General features: G+C 37.6%; 1 protein-coding gene across 21 annotated transcripts in view; it reads left to right on the plus strand.

Moving 5' to 3' along the window:
* The window catches only part of LOC108025963 (gamma-interferon-inducible lysosomal thiol reductase), a 71,343-nt gene that overhangs the window by 41,167 nt on the left and 9,930 nt on the right, over positions 1–20,246 (plus strand). For all 21 annotated transcript variants that reach the window (XR_007764898.1, XM_050889708.1, XM_050889712.1 and 18 more), the window contains one exon: positions 5,596–5,934. Coding sequence is in view for 20 of the 21 variants with exons in the window: in XM_050889712.1 (XP_050745669.1) it covers positions 5,596–5,934 (339 nt within the window). In the remaining variant the exon portion in view is untranslated. The remainder of the gene's footprint in view (positions 1–5,595; positions 5,935–20,246) is intronic.

The raw sequence follows: 20,246 nt of genomic DNA on the forward strand, positions 1-20,246 counted from the left end.
AAGAATGGCATAACAACTAGCACTTTCTACTATCAGAAATCACTAAGTATCCGAGGAGTGGGAAAAAGTACAAGAATCTTCACCACAAGCACATGTCGTATTGTTATCCCTGACGTCAAATTTTCAGAGGAATATCGAAGTCGAAAATCAGTTATCTGAATCCATAGACAACAAATTTCGCAGTCAGGCAACAAGAACCGCCGGTAATGATACGAAGCATCACAACCGACGAAAGGGAAGACCCTATACCAGCCCACACATTTAACTGCGACGTACCTGCAAGTCGAAGAGACTTTGTGAAGAACATTTTTTATCAAACGTCAAGGTTTGTCCGGATCAACGTCTGATGATATGGTTGCTATTCTCAGAAAGTCCCAGAGTGCTGGATAAACACTGGCCCAGGCTCAACGGAGGTTCGCCAGTCTAGAACGTCGACTATAACGAAATCCGGCACTCCTAGAAGGATACGTGGCCGAGTATGAACGCTTGAATCACACGACAGAGGTACCATAATCCGGGATACCAAGGAATCATTACTTCATTCCTCACCATTGTGTGCTAAAACCAAACAGCTCTGTCACAAAATTAAGAGTGGTCTTTAATGCTTCCGTTCCATTCAGCTCATACTTTGGCGGAAGGCCTAACTGGAAAAGTTACGTTGTTTTCAGCTTAACATTGTCACGTACGGGACAGAATATTCACCCTACTTAGCAACAAAATGCTTACAACACTTGGCACTGGTGCTACCAGCAAGTCAACAACTAGGGTCACACGCAATTCTACAGAACTTCTATCTTGATGATTGTTTGTCCGGAGCCGACTCTTTGGAAGAGGTCTTGGATCTTGATTTCAGCAAGTTTTCGGATGAAACCATAAAAAGACTAGGAATAATCTGGATTCCTAAGGAGGATCAACTCCAAGGGTGCGCAACACCTTACGAACAAGGAATGGTCACAAAGCTGGCAAAAATAGTCTAGTCCTACTTTTCCCCATAACTACAATATCAAAAATCTTCACGCAGAAACTATGACAATAGTCGTTAGATTGGGATACTGAGTTGGACAAGGGGGCCCCGACCCACTGACAGATCTTTCGAAACGATAGTCAGACCTGGCTACCATTGAGTTTCCCTGATATCCACTATCACTTCAAAGCCCAACATCACTCCAACTGCAAAACAACCGCTGCCCAGACTGGAACTGTGTGCAGCTTTGCTTGGAGCTGAGTTATCTGAACGAATCCAAAAGGATGTAACGATCGATAGCGTGCAATATTGGACTGACTCAACCATGGTACTAGCGTGGATAAACGCAACAACATCGTCGTATCACACGTTTGTGGCAAACTGACTGGACCACACAAAAAATTTGCAACCGTTGCCGGACAGACTCCCTAAAAGAGTCAGGACCATTAACGCAAAAACAACGAGCACGGGCATCACAACAAATAATGCAACACATACAAGGAATATCTATACAGCTTACTATTGCTCAACTGCAGAAGATCAGCTATGTGGCAGTTTCGGGCCTATACCGTTCGTTAGTAGCATTTCTGGATGACACCTAGGTTGTGCGATTGAGAGGACGATTACAAAACTCCAATATAAGTTTTGATGAAAACCTCCGGTAATGCTTCCAGTATAATAACACGCCTCTTATTTGAGAACAAACTTCGTCAGCTTAGGCATCGCGGTTCCCAAGCTTTATTAGCAAACACTCGACAGCAGTTCTAGGCGATAAAGGGAAAACAACATGCATTGGCAACCGTACGACGCTGCATTAACTGTTGTCGGGCACAGCCAAGGTTGTTAGGTGATGATTACCTACAGATAGAGTACAAGTTACACGACCTTTTAACATCACTGGGGTAGATTACTGCGGACCACTTTTTTTGCACTACTAGATTCGAGGGAAGAAACCCCAAAAGGTATATTTAGCGATCTTTTGAAGCTTCGTCACCAAGGCTGTGCACTTGGAGGTGAATCCGGATGTAAAAACTCAAGCTCTCTTGGCAGTCGCAAAAAGTATTTACTGCGACAACGCCACAAATTTTGTAGGGGCGAGGAACGAGTTCCGAGAGCTAAAACAAACCTTGCGTTCGGGTGAGGCTCGAGAAACAAAAACAAAAACTAGGAACAGAGTACCAAACGCATATCATTTTGGGGGTCTGTGGGAGGCAGCAGAACAGCAAAAAATTTAGACTTGACACACAAAGGCATAGAAACAGTTGTGATCGACACAGAGGCAATATTAAATTCACGGCCTCTCACTCCCATCGACTGTCTTAACTCCTGGACATTTACTGATCGCGGGACCTCTGACTGCATCTCCCGATAATCAAATACAAGTAAGCACGGTCGGGACAGGGTTTTTGGAAGAGATGGAGCCACGAGTACCTACAGGAGTTACAAAATCGCTCGAAATGGACAATGAAGCAAAAGGCAATGGCCGTAGGACCCGTAGTGATGATCAAGGAAGACATATACCACCGTTGCAATGGCTACTTGGAAGAGTAGTGCACAGGGGAACGGGGAAGTCGGAGCCGTCGAGCTCCAGACGTAAGCAGGAGAATGCACGAGAGGAATTCATCGACATGCAATACTACCACTAGACGATCAGGCGGTGCCCAAAAAGATAAAGGAAAATGTTCGAAGGTCCCCAAGATTATGTGCCGACTCATAATGCTGGTGGTCTTGGCCAGCACCATCCAACAGTAAGGGTGAAACCTTTACCAAATAATACAGGGACATATGTGGAATTAAGTAATATAGTAGCGCTGACATAAGCAGAGTGGAAAATTATATCATATTTTGATCTGCGGTTATTGGCACAGAAAATTTCGGGAAGGGGATCAAACACTTGTCAACATGGTGTTTGCGGAGCGAATTTACCCGACCAAAAGGCAATTGTGTTATATGATGGTCACCAGGTGTTCGATCACCATCGGCAACGAAGAGGAGTTCTAAATCTGGTGGGAAATCTCGACAACGGACTCCCAGTATGCACAAAACATGGAGGATGTCATCCGCAAGATACAAGCGAAGGAGTTGTACAATACACATTTGATTGAAAAATCAGACGTCAATCTTAGATAGTACACTAACTGTGAGGTAAACCCCCACGGGATTAGACACATGGAAGCACAATTCACTAATCTAGAGAAAACTATAAAGACTGGAAACAGCCGAAATAACATCAGAGCTAACACTAGTGGCAGGCCACATCAAGAAGACGCAGGCAGCCGTAGTTAATATTGTAACTGGGCTTAAAAAAAGGTATTGTTAGCCCAGCGCTGATCTCCGTAACGCAACTGCAAAAGGAGCTTATAAATATTCAGGCTCATCTGCCTGCATTACTTATATCAGGTGATGGTCTCCGAAGGAGAGTAAGACGAAACTCTGATATTCCATACAAAGGTACCACTAGTTGACGAGGAGGAATACGACTTATATCATTTGACATTTTACAGAATAGAACAAAAAATTTATATATTAATGACCTGAGTCACTGAACGAATCGTAAAACATGTCCAGCGGATCAGCAACAGACGCCGGACGACCAAGCAAGCACGACCAACCGAACAACAGCAAAACGGCCTTGAGGAAGAAGGATAATCGAGCCAGGATCCACCGTCACAGACCGTTTGGGAGAATAGCACAGGCCATCAATAACAGGTCCACACAAAGAACGAATCAGGAACTTAAGGTTGTGGCAACATATTTAAAACCCAGGAGTGTCAGCCACCAATGACCAAGAACTGGGTACAAGAATATGGGTACAATTCATCGAACCGTCGATATCCAAAACAACCTTATGGTGGTGTCAAGCGAAGATCGACCACCACTAACCTTTTTGAATTTTCATCTATTGTAATAAATGAATTTAAGAAAAAAATGCAGACTGACGTTATATATACAGACTTTAGGCCTTTTACTCCGTTAACTTATACAAATTAAATAAGCCTGGGTGTCCTGGAAAACTATTAACTAGGATTTTAAGTTTCTTGAATGGTAGGACTCAGAGGGTTATATTCAAGAATTCAAAATTGATCTAAGTGATATCTAGAGTGCCTCAGGGTGGTCATTTGGGCCATTTGCCGTTTACTTTGTTTATTGAAGATTTTCAACCTATCTTAACACATTATCGTGTGCTAATGTATGCTGATTTGTTGATTGATTGATTGTTTTCATGGATGGTGTGAGTACAACCTTTTAAGTTTGAACTGCTATAAATGAAACGTTATGACATTTTAAAGGTGTGCTTCTTCGAATATATTCAGTTAACGATTTAGGTGTTCTTCTGGACCTTAAACTTAAATTTGACTGCCACATAATGTCCACTGTCAACAAAACCATGAGTGCTTATAAATCGTAGGTCAAACGAATTTAATGACCCTTATACCTGCCTGTCCTATTTCGGAATTATGTTTCGTCGGTTTGGAGTCCTCAATATCAAGTGCACATTGACCGTATTGAGTAGGAACAAAACAAATTTCTTCTATTTGCCCTTCTTAGTTTGAACTGGGATCAAATCGTAAGGCTACCTTCCTACCAGAGTAGATTACTATTGCTTAATTTACATACAATTGTAAATCGTAGAACAATTCTTGGTACTATTTGTATACAAAATCAGAACTTGTACATCGCCTAACTTTCAATGTTTCTGTTAGACCAACACGAAATTATTATCCCCTAAATTTTCCACGATGTACATAAAATGGTTGTCTGCACGAGCCATTTCGCGTTCTATGTAATAACTATAACAAGCTTGATCATTTAATTTGCATATCAACTTCTTTCGCCATATTAAAAATTAATATTTTAACTCATTTGCTTCATTCTTAGTTGTGCTCTTTATTTTCTTTTGAGTTTTGTCTATATTTGCTTTTTGTATCTTCCTAGCGAACTCGCATTTTTGCCCAAATATAATAAGGTCCTGCGCGTAACAAGCACGTGCTTGGTGTCGTTGGGCCACTTGATTGTACTGTTCGAAATGCAAAGTTTATATAAAAAACAACGAAGAACACTATAGTCGAGTGCCTCGACTATTAGATACCCGTTAATCAGCTTAAGGGAGCAAAAGGATAATGAAGATACCATATTCGTAAAGTATGTAACAGGTAACAGAAAGCGTTTCCGACTCCATAAAGTATATATGTATATTCTTGATTAGGATCACTAGCCGAATCGATCTAGCCATATCCGTCTGTGCGTCTGTCCGTCCTTCCGTCCGGGATCCCACACCCCCTCTTACGAAATCCTGTAGCGCCTTAAGTTTTATGTTAGAAACAAAATTTTAACTGAAACGTATTTGTCTCAGAAACACCTATCAATTGACCTAAAAACGTCAACCGCCCAAAATTTTGGCGGCCACAGTTGTCATGCTACAACATTTTTTTTTTTGCTAAAATTCATGTGTCTCATTAAAACCTTTCGATCGACCCAAAAACATGTTTGCCAGGCCAAATCTAACGCCCCCAAACGCCTAGACCTTTTAAAACTACATTATAATAATATGTGTCTGCCAAATTTTATTTACTTTTACTTTTTGCTACCTTAAAATTTATTTCTTAAATTCTTATATTTTTAATTTTTAGAACCAACGCTACTATAGAGGTGCTTCAATGAAAGTGGTCGTAACGGTGTTTTATGAGTCTCTGTGTCCGGACTCGAAATATTTTCTAACCAAGCAGCTTCTGCCAACTTTCAAGGTCGCTGAATCTATTATGGAGGTACAACTTGCACCGTATGGCAAAGCAAGACAAAATGAATTAAATGGAAAAATATCTTTCAATTGTCAACACGGACCTACCGAATGCCAAGCTAACATTTATCACGCCTGTGCAACAAAGATAATTGAAGATCCACTTCTGCGACTACAAGTAATAACATGTATGATTAGAGACAACCGTGTTCCTCAAGATGCTATGCATAAGGTTAGTAGCTTAAATGTAAAAACTCAATCTTCTCTTTATTGCAGTGTATGAAAAACATAAGAACCGAACATTTACCAGCAATTTTTTTCTTTGATCGCTGGTGTTTAAGTGTTTACTTATCCTGAATAAAGGAAGTCTTCATTTGTAACAAAACCTTTACGCCTTTAACAACCAATGAAAGAATGATATACTCTTTAAACTTGGTACACATGTGTTACGTGGGCATATTAGTGACTGAGTCCTGAAAAGGACCGAGGGAGAAGCACCAATTTGGCCGGCATAAGCTACGTCGTATTCGGGACGTGGGATCTTGGTAGGCCTCTCTCCTCTCCAACATAACGAGAATAAATATTTAAAGTGCCTGAAAAAATAATATTAATGCATAAAGTTCGTCAGTCCACACTGCCCCACAAGCTTAGCTGTCGCTTGATCGAAGTACGATCGGGCTGGGTTTCGGCCATATTCCCTCCCCTTCACACATTCGTGTGCCAATGGATCGTCGCGGGCCGCGCAATACGATCCCCTATTGTCAAGGTTGTTCGTCGAAAGTTATAACATTGTTCTTGACCTACTCCACTTCTTCCATTAGCACACCCCCCTTGTTAAAGTTATAGTTCACCACGGTTTCAAATTCGTTTTCACATTATAAATTTATTGATTAATATATGTATGTCGGCATATGCCGTGAATAAGCAATATAAGTTGGCTAAAGCATATGTAATAATTCTACTTGACAAATATTTTTATTAACAAAGAGTTTCGAATTTTTAACCGGTAAGGTGCGCACATCAGCGAAACGCTGACCATTCACGACTACAAACGTTGCTCAGAGGGCTCTAGCAATTATACATACAACTCAAGGCTGAAACTGGCCGCTGAAATATTAAAAACAGTCTATAAAAATAACTTGTTTTGGACTGCACGAATATTTATATATGTATGCTTTAAGAAAGGAACCGGGTTCCGACAAACTTACCTCCTTTTGAACCCTGTGCGATGAGATCTCGACGCTCCGGATCCTGGGACTTTCAAAATATTATATTGGTTACTGCTGCTCTTAAGAATACCAATTCACTTGAACAAAAAAAATATACATGCCAAAGGCACGCGTCGCTTTTCAGGATCAGCACTACCGATTCAAATGTATTTCAATGCATTTTTGAATGCTTCCAATGTTTTTGATTTTCACTTGTGTTTTGGTTGTATTATATGAGGCCATTGGCCTTTGGTTAAGCATAAGTTCTCTTTAGCTTTGATTTGATAAGTATTGGTCACTACGCCTGAACAATCTTCAGGAGCATTAGGATCACGAGTACTGTGGCCACAAAGGTCTCTTTATGGTTGATCCTCCCCTTCTTTGATTATAATGGCGGCGATAATCCGACACATGAACATCTTTCGAGCTATTTGTGTCATTCTCAAGTTCTGCTGGAACCTAGTGGCTTGTCGGAGCTTATCGTCGCACAGCGAAACAACAACTAAGCTTGCATATGATGGGCTTTGACTTACATGCCGCTCTCTATGTAAATGAGCTGCTTTTGAGAGAGCACTTTGTCATGTTTAAAGAGGCAATAAAGCTTAAAAAGAGCTGACTGCTCTCTGCTGTGTTTAGCCGCAGAGGCCTAATCCACGTCCGGTGCAGTACTGTACTACCAATTTATTGACTACAAAAATCAAATTTAATTTTTGTCCTCTATGTCTGTCGGATGTTATCCTTGCTGGGGGTTTTTAACAGAAATATTCCAGAAAAGAATAAATTATCGGACGACATCGAATCCATTGGCTTAAATTTAGTTAAGTCATCAGTACCTACTGTGATACCCTAATTCACTTATTTTTTGATTGTTATAAAATTTCAATGTATGTCAACTTTCAATGTCAATGATTTCAATACACGATATAAATTATTAAATATATAATATTAACTGAAAACCATAAATTCTCACTTATACAAACTATCAGTACTATTAGCGACAAAAATGACCAAGCCACGAAAATGCATGGTTTAGCTTAGCAATTAAGGTACTTACTGACAAACGGGATACTGCATTTTAAAAATGGAAGCGATGCAATATAAAATTCTTAGAAAGAAATATATCACAATTAATTAATCAAAAAAAACGCAAATATTTTTTTAGCAGATTCAATAGGTAAACAACGAGTCAGCAGAATTGGGCTGATATTAAAAAACTAGGCATTGGTTAATCCAACAATAGGATAATATAAATTGCGGTTGTGATAATTGTCTTCTTGGTCAGGTGACAAATTATTTAATAACTAACAATATTCTTACCGAAAAACACTCAGGGTTCCGTGTTGGCAGAAGCTGTTGAGCAAGTTATAATTAAAATAGTTGAAGATTTTAAGGTAAAAATGGATATTGACCCATAACATTTTTGACTCTTTTAGATTATAGCAAAGCATTTGGCACGGTAAATCACGAAATTCTTTGTATTAAGTTAAAACAAAGTTTAAATTAAGTTCTCAATGTATGTACATTATTTACCCAGTAATATGTCAAACTGTGAAGTACTCATGTATGCTGATGATACTCAAGTGTATGTAAGGCGTCCTCTTCATAGAATTAATGAATGTAAAAGTGTGTGTCGAGTGGGCGAAATCAATGGGCTAGGCTTAAGATCGAAAAAGTCTAATGTATTGTTGTAGGTAAAAAAGGGATGCCTACCGATGCATTGCAAAAATTACCCACTTATAAGGTTCCAATTAAGAATGCATACTCCACTCACCTCTCGGAACTGCTCCACCAACCTGTCCCTCTTCCTGTTGACGCCGGCGGACTCTGGGCGCACATATCCCACTCCATGCGAGCTACTGCTGAAACAACCATTGGGTTCAAGCGCCCAACTACACGGAACCAATGGTACGACGAGGAGTGTCGCGTCGCAGCTGCAGCAAAAAACGCCGCCCGGAGAAAAACGCTGCAATCTGGCGCAACGCGAGCGTTACAGGGAGAAAAAGAAGAAAGAGAGCCGACTTTCCAGACGGAAAAAACGGGAGCAAGAAAAGCAAGAGTGCGAGGAACTTGAGGTGTTACAAGACAGGAATGATGTTCGAAAATTCTACCAACAAGTCAACCGTCTGACACAAGGTTTCAAGACCGGAGCATCTAACTGTCGGGATGAAAATGGAAATCTGGTTACGGATATGCAGTGCACACTAAGGTTATGGAGGGAGCATTTCTCCAAGCTTCTAGCAGGCGATGACGGCACCAATCCCGGCATTGGAAGAAGCAGCCCGATACCACCAATTGACGACAATGTGGATATACCACCTCCTAACCATGACGACGTCCGAGTTGCTATAACGCGGTTCAAAAACAACAAAGCAGCCGGTGCTGATGGACTGCCTGCAGCTGCCTGTTGTACGAGTTGTACGACGACGTGGACGTGGTCCGGCGCATCACGATACAACGTCTGCACTGGCTCGTCTACATTGTGCTGATGGATGAAGAATCTCCAGCTCAGAAGGTATTTGAAGCGAGGGTCGATTACGGGCGACGACGATGGGGACGACCAAAGCTCCGATGAAAGGACCAAGTGGAGGAGAACCTGACTGCATTGGGTATTTCCGATTGGAGAAGGCGCGCGAGGATCAGAGGCGCGTGGAGGGAGACGCTGAGTTCGGCCAAAACCCGAATCGGGTTGTAGTGCCACCTAATGAATGAATGAATGTAAGATTTCATTTAATCTATTTAATTTAATATTCGTAGACCGTTGCTCCTTATTGTTTTGTTTGTTTCCTTGGTAATTACGCTGTCCTTTCCGTGTGTCATTTAGTTTTGTTTATTAATAAAGTCATTTATTTAATTAACTTCGTTATAGTATTAAGTAACTGTCATTCGTCCCTGCCTGAGAATACTTAGTTCTGACTCTAGAATATGTATTGGTGGTTTATCGTTATATATAAAATCCAATCAAGATAAGTATGAAAGCTTAAAATGGTACCATGATTGGTAAGAGCATTATGGGCAGCTCCCATAATTTTATTTTGTAAAATTGTTAAAGCGATAAAGTATTGTTCACTACAACCTACTTATTGTGGTAGTTCCCTTTGGTAAAGATTTTACCACTTCAAGTGTTGTATCGCACTTTATAGTTGGGTTGATTGTTTATTTTATAATCCTCAACAGTGTTTGCATCTGTGGCTAATCTTCTATCTAAACCTTTTATTTTACTGCTCACTTGATTCAACTGAACATTTATTAATATATTAATTAATTCCACTGTTAGGCCGCCGGCTGTGGCTGGCTTAACCTCCGGTTGCCATTTTTAATTTTAATTCACCAAAGCTATTTACATAATCTTCTTGATGATATTTTTTAATTCGCGAATCTATCTTATTGCTTTTATCAATTATATTATTATTTTCAATTCCCTGAACTTAAATTAAAATGTTTAATTTTTGTATTATTTTAAATTAATTCCTCACAAAACTGTCCCGCTGTGGTCTTCCTTCTGGAAAGGAAGATCACTATCTTCCAAACTTTGTTTGATTGTTGGCGTGCTGATTTTGGCGGGGAAATGCCCTTCAGCTCTTCCTTCCTTCTTAAGTTTATTTATTTGTTATCGTATTGAGTTTTGCGGGGGTTGCACTACAGCCCTTTTATTATAATTGATTAGAAGATTCTCTAATTCACTTTGTTGTTCTTTGTTAAATTTTTCTGTTTTTATTTATTATTTTTCTCCAATGTATTTTTAGTTTGGTTTTGGTTTTTATTTTGTGTTAGATTCTCTTTGAGTTTTTCTCAGAAGTTTGCAACGCAGTGAAGGAGAGGTTTTCAACCCCATAAAGTATAGTATCAGAGTCACTGGAAGAGTCGATTGGCTCCCGGCTGTCCGTCCGTTTCTACGCAAACTAGTCTCTCAGTTTAAAAGCTGTCGGGCTGAAATATATGAAGTATATAAGTCGGAACCAGCTGGATCGGACAACTATATCTTATAGCTCCCATAGGAACTATTGGTGTTTTTTAACATGTAACCTCCTACGCATGGAAATAAAATTTTTTTGTAAACTTGGAAATACCATTTTTTAATTGGTTCTGAATTTCGAGTTAAATTTTATATAAATCGGACGACTATATCATATAGCTGTCGTAGGAACGATCGGAAAATTGTCGGGAAAATAATATGAAACAAATTATAACTTTGCGGCTTTTTGACATATTATCTTATAATATTAGGAATATAATATTTTATATTTTTAAGAATTTCGAATTCAATTAAATAAAAATCTAACAAATTATAGATGTCAAAAAAATGGTCTAAAAAAAATGGAATAACTTTTTTTTAATACCGCTGAAGTCAGCAAGAATCCTTAACAATATCACATGGTGTTACGAAAGTTGATTATTTTTTATAACTGCAAGGGTATACAGACTTCGGCTTGCCGAACTTAACTTTCTTTCTTGTTTTTATTTATTTATTTCACTTTAAATTTTGTTTGGTTTTTATTTTGTGTTAATAATAAATCTTTCGGTCCACCTTTAATAAATTTCTGGGCTTAAATGAATTATTACATTAATTGATTTTCATTTAATTTTTGAAAAACGATCACTGTCACAATGTTAGCTGTCGTCGATTGGTGATGGATTTTTTTATTTTCAACAACAAATGTTGAGTTATTGGCCGCGCGAGCTCTGTTTTTATTTAACTTATTTTTTTATTAAATAATTACTAGGAACTTTTTTATAACGCGGCCCCACAGCGCGTTTTTTAAAGAAAACAATATAATTTTTTTTATTTTTATTATCGAATGATTTATGATGTTAAACATTTATAGGAAATATTAACATAATACAAAGTATTAGTTTTACTAATACATTACTGTTCTCGACTCGGGTCCAAATAATACTGCCCTCTCCCACCTTAAACAAAATCCAACGAACCTCGGCCAGAAACTTATCTTTTTGTACTTTAGAACTTCAATTTATGTTTAGATTAAAAGCCTTATATGAAACTGTTGCATCCCATTGTGAAATTCATTTGTGCTGACCGATGCAATTTGGCAGACGCAGATATCGAGGTGTCATATAGTGCTTGAAGCTGTCTCACAGACCCGTCAATGGGCACAATCTGAGGATTCAACCTTTTGCAGCATAGACTACCATTATGTGGTTTTTGTACCGGGCTTTTAGTCTTTTCCAGGTTTCGTCATGTACACCTTGAGAAAATGCCGCATTAGTCATAATGTTTATTGGTTCATCGCATATAGATCAACACCTAAGAGGTGGCTGACTGATTACGGTTTATTATGCACTAATTCCGCAAAGAAATCGTGAATACTGATTGGCGGTAGCGACAGATTTAGATTCACTCTCGTAGCAAGGCCATATAAAATTCTTCATATGGGCCTTTCTTTTACAAACCGAACACCTTTTTTATTTAATTTTTTTTTTTAATTTTAAAATATTCCCCCATTTCTCACCTACAATCGGTTTTTTTTTATAGGCTGGAGCTATTTTTTATACCCTTGCAGACGGTATAATGATTTCAGTCAGAAGTTTTCAACGTAGTGAAGGACCCGTTTCCGACCCCATAAAGTATATATATTCTTGATCAGCGTCACAAAACGAGTCGATCTAGCCATGTCCGTCTGTCCGTCCGTTTCTACGCAAACTAGCCTCTCAGTTTTAAAGCTATCGGGCTGAGACTTTCACAACTTTCTATTGCAGGTAGTATATAAGTCGGAACCAGCCGGATCGTACAAAAAAAAAATGATATCTTTGGTGTTTTTTTTAACATATACCTTTCTGAGTGTGGATATAACATTTTTAAATTAGTTCTGAATTTCGAATTGAATTTTATCAAAATCGGAAGACTATATCATATAGCTGCCATAGGAACAATCGAAAAATTAGTGGTAAAATAATATTGAAAAATTATATCTTCGGTGTTTTTTATCTTATAACCTCTTACGCTTGGAAATAACATTTTTTATTTTTTTTTAATTTCGGATTAAATTTTATCAAAATCGGACGACTATTTCATATAGCGGCCATAGGAACCATCGAAAAATTAGTCGGAAAACATGAAATAAACATTATATCTTTGGTCTTTTTAAACATATAAACTCATAAGCTTGAAAATAACATTTTTTAATTAGTTCTGAATATCGAATTAAATTTTATTAAAATCGGACGACTATATTATATAGCTGTCACAGGAACGATCGGATAATTGGTGGGAAATAATATAAAACAAATTATAGCTTTGAGGCTTTTTGACATTTTAACTTATAATATTGGGAATATAAATTTTTATATTTAAGAACTCCGAATTCAATTTAATAAAATTATTGATTATTTTTTATAACTGCAAGGGTATACAAACTTCGGAGATATAGAATTAATGTAATAAGATATTTTAAGCAGCCATTTCGCTCGCCCTCATTATTAAAAATTAAAATTAAAAAATTTTGGGGTGTCAAAAGTTAAAAAAATTTTTAATATTATAATTTGTTATTATTTTTTAGAAATTACAAATTAAAAAAACAATTATTTAAAAAGTGGAGGCTTCAGATCATTTTTTGCAAAAGTCATGAAATCAATCGAATAACTACAGATGGAGATATAGACTTGCAAACAGAGCACAGTGGTTCGGCTTGTATGGAGCCGCGGTCATAATTACTTATAGTTGTTGTATTGCTACAAAATTTTTTACCAAAATTCTATAAAAATATTATAAACATATACACAAAAAATTGTTCATATAGAACGTCTATATCATATAGCTATCATAGGAACGATATGTTATAAATAAGAATTTAGTATGGAAAACTTTTTTATTTTTCCAGATATGTTGGCTAAACTGACAGATTATGACTTCGGTGTGGTTTTATACATACTTACTAAATTTTATACTAATCTGACAACTATTGCATATAGCAGCCATAGGAACTTCCGGTTAGAACTAATCATTTAGTATTGATAACTTTTTCTTTTATGTTGAATTTGTACACTACTCAAACTCTGCTCATCATTCATAAAAAAAATAATAAATTAAACAATACAAAATTATTATAAACAAATTTATTTGACAGCTATGGACCAGTCGACATAAAACAAAAATTTATAATGTCTTCTCTAGTAAGTCAAACACAGATTCAAGTAACATAGACTTATCCTTCTTTCCAAGTTTTCTTTGCCCAGTTATAAATGGATCCGACCGTAAAATAAGAGTATTCATTATGTCTGAGTTTGTTACAATACGTGACATCTTTCGGCTGTGATAGAGTCTACATTTTTTTAGTTCTTTATTATTTGACTCTGCAGCTTCCTCCGAAAGCTCTCCGATTGATACGAGTGCATGCTCTATCACAGAAGATCCGTGGATTAACACCTTATGGACTGTAGCTGGCAAATAATACCATGGATACTCTTTTATCAATTCCTTAGCAGTATCAATAGCGTATTCATTAAATTTGTACAAATTTATTTTGTACCTACCATCTTTGGTGCACCATAAATTTAAAATATACTATCGTGAAAATACACAATAATACTAATCGCCTTTGAAAATGAAAACAAAAATTTTAAATAAAAGCGACAAAATTATTAGAACCGATTGATAAAAAGTATGTAAAGTGTAAACAATCACAAAAGTCGAACACAAAGACGCATCAGATACACAAAAGACGAAAAAATGGCTCCGCTGGCAAAATTTGACCTTGAAAAAAATAAGAAGTCGTGTTAGTATCACAACACATCCGCAACTTTTCGCACCTAACTTTAACAATTTAAGATTCTAAAAATTCTGACAAAGATAAAAAACTATAATTCAATGGGGGAATCGTGGGGGAACATAATTAAAACTTTAGGTAAACAAATTTAAGACACACAAAAAAGGTACAAAGAAATATGTTTCACAAAACATTTATTTCACAAAATACACAAATCTAGTTTGTTTTTATTAATATCATAATTTAAAATAAATACCTTGACCTTCAAAATCAATTTTTAATTATTTTAATTTACGCACTTGAACAGTTGCCACACCGATTTGAAGTGAGCGTTTGCATCGAAATATTTTTCAAGAGCTCCGATGCGCTGCAGAAATGAACACGTGTTCTTGCTTTTAATGGTTTTTCTAGAATATACCATTAGGTTTCCAGCGAAAACTGGTTTGCAAACTTGAAGATTGGTCATTTTAGAATCAAACTGTGTAAATTAAGTTTAAATATTTTTAAATCAGATTTTTTGACTTTTGGCCTATGGGCGGAACCACAGTGCAGAGGGTACTTTTAAAAAACTAGCTTTTTTTATACAAACTTTGAAAAATGTTAACTTAAAAACGAATTTTTTCTCCAAGTCCTTATACTTGTGTTTACTTATTGTTTGGTCATTTCACTGTCTGTTTTTGTTTTCTATGTTCGTTGCGATAATAATAAATTACCCCAACAGGTCCGCAAGCAACGTTTGTACTAAACTTACAACAAAATACTAGACTAAGAATAATACTAGATTACAATAATGTAATCATAATGTAAACCAATTAATATGGAAGAAGATCTGAAGAGAGAGAGAGTTGGTAATAACTCGAATCGAAAAGCTCTTCGAATAAACGCACGATTTACACAAATGGCTAAGCCATTTTTAAAATAAGAAATGATTCTAATTCATTGCATCGTAGTAGAGTTAACGAATAGCCGCGCTGACTCACTCTATATTTGCTTGACTAACGAGTCCTTAGCCGGATGACACTCTGAGTCCTGTACGGCTGAAAGATGCTTAGTATCCTGTCAAGCTGGATGAAGTTACGTATCCTGTGAAGCTGGATCAAACTGAGTGTCCTATGATTCTGGATTAAGCTGAAGACCAAGAGAACCTGGATAAAGCTACGTAACATGTGGAGCTGGATCAAGCTGAGTATCCTGTGGTTCCCAAGATAGCTGGATATAGTGGAAACTTAACGATATTTTTCAGCCGTTTGAGGTTCAGCGTGTTGGTTGTTGGTAAAAGAGCACCAACGTTTGTGCCCAACCGAAGTAAACACTTCTGGCTCACGCCACCGAAAAAGGGGGTTATAGTGAGCGCCTTGTCGCTGGTACGGGAACGCTTGATGGCAGGACGATAACATTGCGACGATGGACGGAGAGTACGTGGTTAGCTGCTAGTTAAGATAGTGTATTGTAAGGCCTATTCCCAAAATTAGTTATGAGTGCGTTGATATCTGATTTGTTTTTGGTATATGCTTATGTTGCTGCTCCCGCTTATCCTAAGAACGTCCTTGCCATAGGTACTGAAGTTGTGCTCTCTTAGAAATCCATCATTTGGCACGTCTATGGTATGTGATCCTTCTGCAAAAAAGCTTAGATATTTCTTGTTTTGCAGGTCTGCCATCCTCTTTAAGATAAGATTCACCTGGGATTCAAAATCTATTACAGCGCGACATTTTTTTAGTTGACCGGTAGGTTCTTGTAATGATATCTAGGCGGTCGCGAGCAGAACGTTGTGTGTCCCCTAGAGTTGTCGTGGCCTGGAATGGTTACTGCCTCAGACACTAGATTGCTAGTCAGTCCCTTGTGTAACATTGAGTAATGCCGTTGCTGGCAGTCTCGACAAGTTGTCAGTGATCCACGGTTTTCAACCTTATGAGCTGTAGACAAACAATTTGTAAATGCTCCTATTTAAACTACCGCGTTTGGGGCAACATGAACTAAAGTGATGTTGTCCTAGGTGATAAATCATGCAACTTTCTTCGTTCCGGACTTCGGAGTGTTCTGTTTTCTTCTAACAAGAAAACACAGAATTTGATCCAAGGATTTTGAGAAGATATCGAAATTTTTAACTTGACATAGGGAGTGAAGTTTACACTCATGTGTGTAAACCAAAGAGTCCGATAAAGACGGGTGACACTGTGAGTCCTGTTTAGCTGGACGATGCTTGGGATCCTGTGAAGCTGGATGAAGCTGCGTATTATGTGGATCTACATCAAGCTGAGTATCCTGTGGTTCCCAGGGTGGGTAAATAAGTATTTTTCACCCGTTAGAGGTTCAATTTTTGGTTGGAAGGGTCCGCTGGCTTGTGATCCTTGTGGCTGGCACGGGGACGCTTTAATAGGAGGTCAATCGCGTTGCGACGATGGACGGTCAGGAGGTTGAGGAGGTTTACTGCTAGTTGAGATTGTGTATTACGAGGCCTATTCCCAAAGGTAGGAAGTAAAGCCGCAAAGTCAGTTTGGACTACATCCACTTGGTCACCACCAAATGGTCTCAAATGGGTTTATACAGAAATGATTAAGAGTTGCTAGATTTGTGGTAGTCGATCATCCTGGCATGCAACTGTGCTGTGACGAGCCACAATTCTTTCAAACATTTAAAAATTTTATTAAATTAGATTTTTTAAAATTAAAAAATTTTTTTTTAATTTTCAAGTTAAATGCATAATATTTGAAGAACATTTTGTTAAATTTTAAGTCAATTGAAGCAAAATTGACCCTCAAAATTTTAAAACTCCTTTACCGATCCTTTTGAAATTTAAGACACTATTTCTGTACATAATTTACAAGGTGACGCTGTCAAGTTTTTTTTTTCATAATTGTAGTTTCGCTAATTATCCAATTGACAATTATCCCATTTTTTCAAAAAAAAAAATTTGTTTTTCACTTCAAAGTCTTTGAAAAAATTCTAAAATTGGAAATACCTCTGGCAAACTTTTATATAACGAATGAACTTGGATTTTTTTTATTTCTGATGATCCTTCACCGAGTTATGAGGGGCACCAATCAACTTTTTTTCGAGACACGTCTACCCATACTTTTGTATATTTCTTTGTAAAAATTTGATAATACATTCTACGAATGTAATACTTTAATGTAGCATTCATTGATTAAATACATTTAAATTGTGTTTTTGTTCTTCAGAAATTCTGAGTGAGCTGCAAAACCTTGCACATTATTGGTTTCGGAGTTATATTTATTTTCTCTTCCAGATTTTCAGCGATGGTTGACTATTTTTTCATATCCTATCGGTTTCAGTCCTTTTTCGCCTCGGTTTACTTTGTTCTGAGTCATCTCAACAAACTTTTTTGCCACGAATGACTTCCCATTGTCTGAATGGATTATCTCAGGGACTCCAAATTTGTTAAAGACTTCCTTATCCAGTAATTTCATTACCGCAGCAGTTGTGGTCTCATTCATTGCCTTCAAAAACTAAGAAACACGAATTATGTAAAATGATACACCACCACAAAGATATAGGCTGACCCGCCCGGGCCATGGTGGTCGTTTCTTATCCAATGCCTGTAATAAGTGGATTTTGTCTCCGCGCAGACCATTCCCCAATAAAATCGCTACCTCAAGAATCTTACAGATTTTGCTTTCCCTCTGTGAGCTTTTGTATGGAGCGAATGTATTCGATCAACATCAACAAGATGCATTTTCAAAAAGAAATGCATTCCGATCTCACAAGATATTCTACTCAAGTTCAACATCATCAGAAATAGAACCTCACCATACTGGTCCTTGACGAAAGCAAACGGAGTAAATCGACTGTGTAACGACTTTAAAGCTCTCAACGCAGCCCTTTGTAAAGAAACGATATCAAATGTCAATTGTAGACAACATGGATTTGTTACGACAGCTAAAGCACCAACGCAACATAGTAAGTTATCATCATCATATTCATCAAAAACAGTTGGAAAAAGACTTGTTATCCTAAATGAGACGAAGGACTCAGGCACCTATTTTATTACAGCAGATTTTGCTCGGAAGCTGATACCTTTGTCTTTGGAAATATTCCGCATTTATATCATTTATCATTAAATCCTCTGCTTTACAACCTCCAATTGCATCTGGTGGCTATGATTATAAGAGTTCCTCTTTAAATGCAAACATCGGCCTGGAGAGCAAATACCTCATGTAGACGGAATGAGTAGGAATCCAGTACATCTACCGGGTGATAAAACAATAACCGTAGCAGACAACATATTGATAGTTCTCATCGACGAATACTGGATTTACATATTTGAGGTTTTTGAAAACTGGGACTCCAGTAACCAGTGGAGTTGAATTTAAACTCTATAAACGGCGATTGTACCGAAAACCTGATCATGGAAAAATGTTAGTGGTACCTCAAGCAATCAGATGGCGCCTAACCAAGTGCAACCACGATAAAGCGGGAACCGAAAAGGGCGACTATATCAAGTCCTACATTGCTTCTTGGTGAACTATACTTGCAAGAAGTGTTACACATACCGTTCCGAACAGTTATAATTGATCATATTGGGCAGTTCATATGAAGTAAAACCAACAGCAGCAATAAAAGCCCTGAAACGAATTTGCTGTGCTTTTGGGCAACCTGTACGCCTAATTTCAGATAGAGCCAACTTGTTTACATCAATGCAGTTCGCCCATCTTATAAATGAAAATGGAAGATATGCTACGATGGCAGGTATACTTCCCCAAAGAAATTCGGTGTAGACGATCTGGTTATAATCGAATTTTTTCCAGCTGCGATAGGAATTACACATAAATTGGATCCAGTTTTTAAAAGGACCTTATTTGTTATCCAAGGTCCTTCTAACGATCGATACTTAATATAGGACCTTACAGATCATTCAGTTTCTCAACGACGATACAACGTAGTATCCATCGATCACAAAAAGCCTTGGTGTGCTTTAATCCCAGACTTCGATACCAATAATGAAAGCTATGACTTCTCAACAGAAGACAAACTATCGCCAGGAAAGGTCGATATGTCAAAAATAGAGCAGTATGGTTGGCAATGTCAAAGGAGTAAGACGTTTGCCGCATGCTCATAAGCCAACAAGATTTCTTTATACTTTGTGTTCTCATATATTTGATTGAATTCCTTGTCAATAAATACTTTATAACCATCCTGAACAAGCGCAGAGAACAAGATGTTTTGAAAACACTCATTCAAAAGTGTATTGAAGAAACAGGATCAGCGTAATGTTGACTCCATGGTTTAGCGAAGAATTAAGGAAAGAACAGATCGAAAAGTTTAAAGTCGAGGAAGGGAGTATTGGCTGCTGCGCTTCATTCTTTTTTTTTATGTTTTTCAAGAAGTTTAATAAGAATAACTATTATTTGTTTGCAAAGACAAAGGCGGTTGCACAGTTGCATCAGCGCGCTAGTAAAAATTAATTAATTGATCCAGGGAAAGCTAGATCGCTAAATTCATAAGAGTTAACCATGTCAGGACGACTGATTTCCCTTCAGTCCCGAAAAATAAATTTCACTTGTGAATCACCTTTTAATAACGTGTGACGAGTCAGCTTGAACGAGTAAAGTACAAGTGACACTCCATATAGACAATTGTGTGGGAGCTGTAAA

This window comes from Drosophila biarmipes, unplaced genomic scaffold, assembly GCF_025231255.1.
Source record: "Drosophila biarmipes strain raj3 unplaced genomic scaffold, RU_DBia_V1.1 ptg000005l, whole genome shotgun sequence".
NCBI classification, from domain to species: Eukaryota; Metazoa; Arthropoda; class Insecta; order Diptera; family Drosophilidae; genus Drosophila; species Drosophila biarmipes.